Below are 10,168 nucleotides of genomic sequence, written 5' to 3' on the forward strand. Positions count from 1 at the left end.
CTCAGTAAACGAGGAATAGACACAGTTTCTATGCAATGTTCTACACTAGTATTAATATCAATTAAATTGGTGCAGTAGAGACTGTGATTTGGATTTTTGGTTACTAGTCAAACGGTATTTAACATCTTGGAGATGTTATGCGACAGAAGATCTGCCCCGATTCTACTTGGGTGTAAGCCATCAGCGCGGAATAACCATTCATTTAGCGCGAATAATCTACTGAACTTTTCATGCCCTTGTCGGTACGTAGGAAGCGGTCCAGACACAATAATCGATGTATCAGGTTCTGCGTACCGTATCGATAAGGCTCCTGAAGTCTTTCTTCAGAACCTCCGTCTGTCGCAGCCTAATGTCGTTAGCTCCCGCGTGCAGCACAACAGCTCCGACGCGCTCGTCACTGTTCAAGATCTCAGTTACCCGCGCAGTGATATTGAGAACACGAGCACTAGGAAAGCAATGACTGTGCACCTTACTTTTACCTAACGTAGCGTGGACGTGTCGGACCGTGGAATCGCCGATGATCACAGCATCGCGTTCCGTTTCACGAAGAGTGGAGAAGCGGTTCTGGGTGGAGATCTCGAAAACCGGGAGGGGCGAAAAGATTCTTGTCCTGGCACGCGGCTTCCGCGGAACCACCCAGGCTTCGTAGTGGTGTGTTGGAGCCGGGGTGAATGAAACCATTGCTGATCGTGACCTGGACGCTCGGGACCAATGCTGAGAAACGCACGGAGTAGACGTGGTCCGCGTCAGCGGGTTACTAACGTTAATCACTGATCCGTGTGCATCAGCGCGTGATGTTTCAAGAGCTAAACGCCGGTCTCTCAGCTCAGCTCGTCTCTCTAGAAGGTCACGAATCTGTTTTTCTACAGCCTCTAATTCAGACTGCACCGCGAGCAAATCAGATTTGTTCTCATCTGCACCAAGAGGTAGATAACATACATCTGATATATTCACCATTTTAACAGATGGACAGTAAGTTAGCAATGATGCAACCAGTGATGCTATTAATATTTATACTAATTTATGACTCAAGTCTTGGGTATAATCCGTCTTTTTAGTGGTACGGGTGTAATGTAGAGGCACAATAGATGGGAAAATGTTCGTTTGTAAATGAGTGTAAAGAACGCATCTGGCAATCGATCGTAGGGCAGAGCAGCAGTGAAGCAGTGTCTCGCTCTACAACCAACAACCAAATGTTCCAACCGTATTTGCGGTTCCAGCCGTATAATGGCTTGAGGCGCGTCTGGCCAACAGTTCGAGTTGTAATTATGAGTTAAATGATGGTTCAGAATAGAATAAAAGAAAGAAATACGGAAAAACAGAAGGAAATACGAAGCTAATACGAGGCTTAGACAGCCACGACGCAAACAAACTCACAGCAGGCAGCGAGGCAGACAAGAGCAATCGAGCAATCCAGAGTCCGTCTGAGCAGTTGTGTGACATAGTGCTAATTTCAAATATTCAGAAAATGTTTAGACCAAAGCTTTCCAACATGTAAAAACCTTTTGCCATATAAACACTTATTAGTCATGTAGTTTAATTGTATGCAACACTTTTAAGAGACTGGAGAACTTATGTTTTAAGTCATAATACTTAGGCTGTGTAATTGATATGGAGATTTAATTGTGAAAAGTAGAATACATGTAAACGACAAGCAGTAGGTGACATGAAACATTTTAACAAACTTGGAGAAACTTATTATACAGTGAAGTATTAAAGTATAAAACCCATCCCTCATCCATAACTTATATCTTAACAGTTACAGAAAGCTTATGCTAGGTTTCCGTATTCTTCTTCAGAACACACACGTGACTTGAAGTTACAGTCATGCAGACAAAACAGATGCTTTTGTTATAATATTACCAAAACAAACAAAAAAATCTTTTGCTGAAACCACAGAAATACACTTCTCCAAAATATGTTGATTAACTAGTTGCCAGCACTTGATCGTAGATCGAACTGATCCAATCAAATATCAGTTTTCAAAAGTTGGTAGTTGATCTTTGATCCCCTAGATTTGTAGAGCATCATTCCACACACCATGGCAACTACTGCTACGACACATCCAGCGACCAAAACAAGGTTCAGGTTCAAGCTTGGACTGATGGCCTCTGGAAACAAACAAAGGGACATTAGCATTTAAAATGCCTTACCTTTTGCACAATCTGCATAATATACCATGGTAAGGTTAAGACGTACCAGTGAGTGATGCGCTCCTCTTCAGCCGCAGGGGTCCCTGGGAGATGAAGTGACTTCCGGTCTGGATGGCAGCTTCTCTTTTGTGAACGTGCGAGGATGGTGCAATGGCCGTGCCGTTGGTGCAGCCCTGAGCACAGCGCGTGTAGGGATTGTTGGCTTGACATATGATAATGGAGCAGCTGATGAACACCTAGAGAGGAAATTCAAAAAACACATTCATTATTACAGTACAATAGAGCATGTATTTCGGTCTTCAGTGTTTTTATTTTTATTTTTTGTCCATCCTTACCTGGTCATGTTGTCCAATAAACTTGAAGGCCTCCATACTGAACTTGACATTGGGCTCGTGACTTGTGTAGATGTTAACGGTTTCATCAACCCCGCATCTTAAATACATTGACAAATTGGATTTGATTAATTTGTTGGAGAATGGCACTGCTGTCAAAGCATTTATTTTGCACACTTATTTACATTACATTCTTAAAAATAATGGTCTTTTTTTTGTGCCATTTTGTAGTATATTAATTTGATAAGGTTATTTTGTCATTCAACCTCGGAGTCTATTACTAAAATAACACTATTGGAGTGTTTTTAGTTTCTTACCCATTTGTGATGATGGGATAAGAGATGGGGTAATTGGGATTATCATAGGGTGTAGCTACACAGGACTCAAGGAAGACCTCAGTGTTTTGCACTAAATTGACAGGTTCGATCTCCATGTAGATCGCCTGTCCCACGTTGTACTCCAGTGGGTAGGTGTTGGGCATTCTCATGTTTCTGAAACTGCTAGTCTGATAAAACTCAAACTGATAGCTGAATGAGCCGAAGCCTCTCTCGGTGAAGTTGACAGCTTGCCTGTGAGCATCAAACATCGTGGTGATGCTGCTCTTTTTTTGGTACTTGCACATGACTTCAATTCCAATCTCATTTTTCCTGGTTATGATATGGTTTGGATCATCGAAAGTAACAATTGTGTTCTTGAAGAGGAGATGTTCCTCAGTCTCCTTCAAAGAAACAAGTTTAAAAGTAGTTTAGATGCAGTGTAAAACTTATTATTATTATTTATATCTATAGAAACTCATTGAACTCCTTACTTCGATTTGAGTACCGCATCCGGTAAGAGAGAAAGTTGTAAACACATGCGTGCTATTGGAAGAAACTAAACACGAAGCATTGTAGTTCAGCCGCAAGTGATCTCCATGGATCCCTGAAATAGTGGCTCTTTCTATTGACACCGACATTGTGTCTCTAGAGCAAGTCACTTGTGCTCTTGGACCTTGAACAAATAAAGAAAAATCGTGAGAATGTAGATAAACTTCCTTTTGCTTCAAGGAGACAATCAAATGTCAAGAATAATTTCAATAAAGGCTGTAAATACCTTCAGCCTCGACCACGACAATAACACACCTCATCTCAGACTGATAGTTCCTAGACCTAAAATTTTACGATTAATTAGCTTAATTTCATATGGCACATTTGGTAACACTTTACTTTCCTGTGTCCTTGTTACACATGTTACATGTAGTTACAGTAGTAATAACTATATTATGAATAATTACATGCAACTAACCCTAAACCCAACCCCAACCCTAACCATATAGTAAGTACATGTTCTTAATTATTTTTACACAGTACTTAATTGCATAATTACACTGTAACACGGACACCTTAAAATAAAGTGTAATCGCACATTTTGATTTAAGTAATCTAAATGTGTAATCATACCCATCTTGGCCCTCAGCAATGAAGCAAATTGGAAAGTGCTGGCCAAAATTATCTGATGTTGGTGTCCAGTTGATCACATACTCTCCCGTGGTGGTGGTCTCCTTTGTGCTGTTCAGAGGTCCACTAAAGACCACATCAGTGATGCTGGACAATCAGGGAAGAAAAGAGAATCCAATTAGATGCACATGTATCAGTTTAAAAATTGAACTAAAAATTGTTTTGGAAGTTACAGTGGTTCTTTTTGACTCCATGGCCCTTTACTCTCTACAACAATATTCACAGAAAGTTATTTAAAGAAAGTAGTAGTGTCCATAGATTTAAGGGGTCCTATTATGGTTGTTTTTTTTTTTTGTTGCTGTTTGAGCTTAACACTTAAATGCATACCTCAGGTCTTTAGTGAAACGGGACGTCATTCACTACCCTTCTCCTTATTAATTATAAAGAATGGTAGTTTTCCCATTAATTAAGGTGTGTAACAGTGTAAGTATATTTTTTCTGCACAACAATAATGTAATCTTTGATGACTGAACAAGTGCAATTCACCTTTATTCCACAAGGTAGCAATGTCTGATACACAATAATGAGGTAACATTTCACTCATAGTTACCGGAGGCAGAAAACAAAAGAATAGGATGTATCATTAGCAAAACTTAAAATGGCTCAGCAATTTACTGCAATTTACTGAACACAATCAAATATTAGTGTCACTGTCACTTAATGGTGGATCTGGTGAAGAAGCGGTCAGCGATCAAAATATTGATTTTAAAGATGTTGAAAAAGACAGTTTTGACAATATGTTTGAGATCGGAAATATGAGCCAGATGCTGAATGTACTGGGAAATGAGCTCTGATGAGGACAGTGATAATGGTATAAAACATCTGCTCAAACTGAACCCTTCCAAGCTCCAAAGGGTAACAAAATATGCATTATTTTATTCTTCTGTACTTGAGAGCTTTATATTATCGTTTCCTTCATACCTTGAGTAGGTTGCCGTAGCTTTTACTCTGATCTCTAGCTCTTGATTGACACGAGCCTGTAGGTGTTCTCCGTGATGAGGTGTTGGGTGGATGAACCGAGGTAGATATTCACCCTCAGTGCAAGATGGTGCCGGAGCCTCCACTAAACACAAAACATAACATGAAGGTTGTGGCAGAGCATCACAATTAAAAGCCTGGTTTCAGCACTGAACGGTACCTTCTAAAGCGAACTGGAGAGGTATTTTGCTCAGTGGTGGATTGGAGTATCCATTGACAAACGGGCTTCTGACCGCTGCGGCCATGGCAGTGTAGCTTAGAGTGATGTTCTGGGTGGGATAGTCTTCCATCACCAACTCAAATGCATAAACACCAAGTCCTGAAGAGTTGCCATATGACAGAGTACATGTGTTCTGGGAAGAAGAAAGATATGAACAGTGAATGATGCATTCAGTAGCAACCAAGTCAGCCGAAAACATGTGGAAGAATGAACGAAAACACTTCTTACTTTTGTATAATGATCAACATACATGATTGTACATTATTAGATATTCTCACCTGGTTCAGAGTGAATCCGGTAGGTTGGTTGCACATTCCACACTCATTTCCAGACAAAACTCCATATCTACACCTGACCTGATCATGATCTGGATCGCAGGACAACAGATTGTAGTTCCTCTGGCAGTTCTGAGGGACTCTAGAAACAATCCAAAAACAGTCATCTTGAAATGAGTTTGACATTTTTGTCATTTAGTACACAGGCTTCAAGAAGTACTTGGACACTGAAGACACATTTACACTAACACTTTTCTAAAACGTGTTTGCAATTACCAACAACTGTTCCTAAGGTGACTTTTACTGGATCATAATAAAAAAGGATAGGGTAAATCATAAAATCGAACAATAAAATAAAATTATACGAAATATACAAATAAAAACATACATTACAATGACATAATTGTGATATGTTGGTTAGATTTTTAACACGAACATTCTTATAGTGTAGGCCAGAGAGAGATCTTTTCAGATCAGATTTTTTTAATGATTCCTAAAAGCTAAAATACTAAAATCAATAGCACAGCTAAGCTTTAAATGATTTTTATAAATAAAAAAAAAAAGCCTGAATGAAGGTTGTACATTTCCTCAAGAAGAAGACTGAAAATGAGAAGTTTCAGTAGTACTGCATTGGGCATTAAAAGGCTTGCAGACGGAAAACTCTTTTGATGAAGACAAACTGATTTTACCTGACAATGGGAAGTGTGGTGGCGACTGGAGATCTGTTGGGCTGAGAGGTGTCAGATCTCACTCCAAGGTCAATTTGTGTTAGAAGTTGCCAGTTTCCAGAATATGAGACTGTGTTGTAGACCCAGCAGCAACTACTTTGGCTGTTGACACAAGCATAGACATTTCATTAGCAATGAATTCGTTTTATACTACCCTCAGCTCTATTAGATAATGGTGTGTCAGATTAGTCTTATTCCTCTGCATAAGTGCTTACTGCAGCTGAAACGGGCTGTTGTTTGGGACGGTTCTCTTCATGACTCCCTCAGTCTGACACCAGCTGCCACCATTGGAGCTGCTGTCTACACGACCACTCACATAACTTGTACTGCCACAGTTTCCAGACCTGCAACTCCAGTAATCATATGGATCACAGCCATGAAAGGCCTCCTTGAAGCGGATGTCCACCTGAAAGAATACATTTTTAATAACTCCTCAACATCCTTCATTTTTCTAGAATAAAATTATAATAAACATTTTACAATAAAATGGCAGATTACCTTGTCTTGCGTAGACTAATTTCATAACTACTAACTTATGTATCCTAAATACATATAATATTTCACAAGTCTAGCTTAATTGGACAAAATTACAGCCTGATTTTAAATGGCACACAATTAAAATATTATGTGATATTTTACAAACCGACCATAATATAAAGTTATCATAAAATGTATTATTATTTTAATGGTAATGCTTTTCATATTTTAAGATTTGAAGTCTAGGACAGTGATAAAATAATAAAATCTATACAAAAATTATTATTATTATGAAAGAATTTGAACTTGTGATATTTTTGTGACAGTTATATATATATATATATATATATATTTTTTTTTTAAATGGAAAAATACAAAAATCCCCTGGCACATAAAAGTCCACCTAATTGGAAAAACACCTGTTTGCGGTTGTGAATAAAGGTCTCACCTCATAGGATCCATCAGGATTGTTTCTTGAGCTGAAGGTCATTGAGCCTCCGTAGAAGTGAGAGGCAGTGGCTGTGGATGCCAGCATCAGCAGAGCTGAGAGCAGAGAGGAGACACTCATGATGATGATGATCCTTGCCGATCACTGCGCTGCCCTTATAAAGGACCTGATGGAGGAAGTCATCCAAAAACGTTTTCCAGTAAAGGAAAGAAAACCTATACCTCAATTCTACTCCTCCCTAAAGAATGATTGGCATGCAATTGTTTTGTAGCTCCATTGCATTTCTATACAACTGATCAAGAGGTTTGCGATTTGGAGATCTTTTATAGTTTCATTCATTTTTATTTTCGTTTTTATTTACTTCCACTTAGTGCTCCAAGTTTGTCCTTTAATATTTGTATTTTATTTAATTTCAGTTTTTTTTTCAATCAACAAAAAAAAAGAAAGTTACCAGTAATAGCCCTGCTACAGCGAATAAAAGCATTTTAATGTTTAAATGCTCTCCTCAGATGCAATCAGAATTAAGTAAAAGATGCCACAATATGTAAACTTATCTGGTAATCAAAAGTATATAAATCATGTTTTATGCACTCATGAATTATGTTGTTAAATCTTTAGTTGTCATGACACTAAGTGAGGGAACATATGTTTTCTTTTTCTCTTTCAATCCTAAAATTATAAATATTTATATTTAAAAATATTTACAATGTGTTGCAAATTATTATGCAAGTGACAGATTTTAGATAATTGGTATCAATCACAGATAGGTTTGTTAACTAGTTAACCATGTCTTCTAAGGTAAAGGTAAAAACCTGTTTAAAGAGGTTGTTCCACATTATTAAACAAGTGACAGTTTTTATGCAATGTGTGGAGGAAGAAAGATCTTTCTGAAAATAAAAAGGATGGAATGGTGCCACATCTTACAAAAGAAATAAAAACAAATACATTTTTGCAAAAACTTAATAGAGATTGTTGACCTGTCAACTGTCTGACTTTATCCAGTCAGATAAAGGCTTTTTAGGGGAAATTTCTGTCCAACAAATTAATTGTATATATATAAAAAAAGCCACCGTTGAGCAGCAAACAGGTATTTGAAGCTGCTGGTGTCTCTGGAGTCTCAAGCATCTCTCCATACAGGCTGGCAGTTGTGTGTAAAGATGCATTTCAGCCACTCCTAACCAAAGCTCACAAAAAGAAACGTTTGCAGTGGGTGTAGAAATACATTTTCAAACAGTTTTATTGCTGTGATGTTTTTTACAGCATGGGATAGTACGTTGTCCTGCATGAAAATCCTTTTATTTCAGAAGGCTCAATCCTTAGTTTTATACCATAGCATAAAGTGGTCAGTTATGAGCTCCACATGTCTTGCAGAAGTCATGACACCCTCAGAGACCCTAAAGGGACCTTCCATCTCACTTCCCAATATTCCAGCCCAAATCTTCACCCATCAGCTCCTAGCTGACGTCAAGGTCTTGTTGAAACGGGGTGGCCATCCACCAACCATCCAGAAATCCACCCATCTAGACCATCTGTTGAAGTACAGCATTCGTCAGTGAATAAAACTATTTAAAAATGAGTCTTCATGTATTTCTACACCTACTGTAAATGTTTCTCTTTGTGAGCTTTGGTTAGGAGTGGCTGAAAAATGCAACTTTACGCACAACTGCCAGCCCGCATGTAGAGTTTCCCAAGACTCCAGAGACACCAGCAGCTTCAAATACCTGTTTGCTGCTCAACAGTGGCTTGTTTTAAATTATTTATTTTTTATTTTTTAAAGCTGCCCTTTTAATACAATTAATTTGTTGGATAGAAACTTTCCTTAATAAGCCTTTATCTGACCGGGTTCTTATGTGCTCTTAATAACTCAGTTCAACAATCTCTATTCAGTTTTTAAAAAAATATTAGTTGGTTTCATGCCTTTTGCAAGACATTGGAGCATTTCATGCTTTTCATTTTCAGACAGATCTTTCTTCCTCCCCATATTTCATGAAAATTATGAATTTTTTAATAATGTGGAACAACCTTTAAAGGCACACTGTGGAATTTTTGGCCACTAGGGTGCGCTCGACCTGTAATTTTCACGTCTAGTGCCCCTAGAGGCCACAAGCGCCGCAGCATTGTCGCAAAAGTCAACAAACAGTCAACCGGTCAGCCTCCCGTGTCTTAATGTGTGTGCAGACGGCATTTGATTTGTATGTTGGAGAAAGTTAATCGATTCACTACTGACCAAAATAATAATATAAATATAAGATTAATAATATAAATCCTATAAAGAACACAAATTGAATAAAAGTAGCATACGCAGAAAACAATGTCTGATCAGGTAAGTCGCTTTGACAAGGGTTGCCCAATCCTGCTCCTGCCGATCGTCTGTCCTGCACAGTTCATCTCCAACCCTAATCAAACACACCTGAAGCAAACAATTAACGTCTTCAGGATCTCTTTGCAATGGGTTGGAGATGAAATCGAGTACTCGGGAAATCGTGTAACAAAACTGATATAACTCACTACATATTTCCGTTATTTGTAGTCTTCAGTTTGTTTTTCCTTTTACACAAATACAAACATATATGAGCTGAAAGGAAAAAAAAAACATTTACCTTTGTATACGGCAGTATGTTGTGACTTATATCAGTTTTGTTACACGAATTCGCAGTAAATATTACATTATATATACACTTTTATGCCGATGTTTATTTTAAACTCCCCCTTTTTCTTTTTTTGGTCTCCTCTGACAAAATTTTTGCTTTCTTCCGAGTAGCTGTTGATTCAGTCATGACGACAACATACAGACGTCGGCAATCAAACGCGAGTTGAGCTCTCACGTTAGAATTTGAGGAAGTTGGGGTGGTGGGGGAAGTGACGTATACCGTAAAGCGGTCGAATTTTGTAGTTCTTTTTGTGCTCGGGTTCCTACCCGAAACCCGAAGTTACATAGTGCTAGTAAAAGCGATACAGACACCTTCAGGCTTCGGCAGACGTGTCATTCAACCTATTGTAAGTCGATGTACCATCTCAATGGGTTTTGGTAATATATTATAAAGGTTGAAAAGTTCCACAG

General features: G+C 38.4%; 1 protein-coding gene across 1 annotated transcript; it reads right to left on the reverse strand.

The window, feature by feature from the left end:
- Nucleotides 1-1,812: 1,812 nt before the first annotated feature.
- Nucleotides 1,813-7,251, reverse strand: LOC130076507 (deleted in malignant brain tumors 1 protein-like). Its single transcript, XM_056241603.1, has 13 exons — nucleotides 7,108-7,251; nucleotides 6,398-6,588; nucleotides 6,144-6,284; nucleotides 5,458-5,596; nucleotides 5,120-5,312; nucleotides 4,903-5,044; nucleotides 3,925-4,068; nucleotides 3,578-3,633; nucleotides 3,294-3,475; nucleotides 2,803-3,203; nucleotides 2,489-2,585; nucleotides 2,200-2,389; nucleotides 1,813-2,111 (listed from the first exon to the last, which is right to left on the reverse strand). The coding sequence occupies exons 1-13, from the start codon at nucleotides 7,225-7,227 to the stop codon at nucleotides 1,969-1,971; spliced, it is 2,139 nt and encodes a 712-aa protein (XP_056097578.1). The 5' UTR covers nucleotides 7,228-7,251; the 3' UTR covers nucleotides 1,813-1,968.
- Nucleotides 7,252-10,168: the final 2,917 nt, after the last annotated feature.

The sequence above is a fragment of the Rhinichthys klamathensis genome, unplaced genomic scaffold (genome assembly GCF_029890125.1).
Source record: "Rhinichthys klamathensis goyatoka isolate OS25496 unplaced genomic scaffold, OSU_Roscu_1.1 h1tg000656l_1, whole genome shotgun sequence".
Lineage (NCBI taxonomy): Eukaryota > Metazoa > Chordata > Actinopteri > Cypriniformes > Leuciscidae > Rhinichthys > Rhinichthys klamathensis.

Excerpts from the sequence above, each read along its gene's own strand:
- LOC130076507 (XM_056241603.1), bottom strand. The coding sequence starts at position 7,227 with ATGAGTGTCTCCTCTCTGCTCTCAGCTCTGCTGATGCTGGCATCCACA. Across the intron at positions 5,045-5,119 it reads TCTCCAGTTCGCTTTAGAAG|TGGAGGCTCCGGCACCATCT; the intron begins GTACCGTTCAGT and ends TTTTGTGTTTAG. Across the intron at positions 3,204-3,293 it reads GATGCGGTACTCAAATCGAA|GAGACTGAGGAACATCTCCT; the intron begins GTAAGGAGTTCA and ends GTTTCTTTGAAG.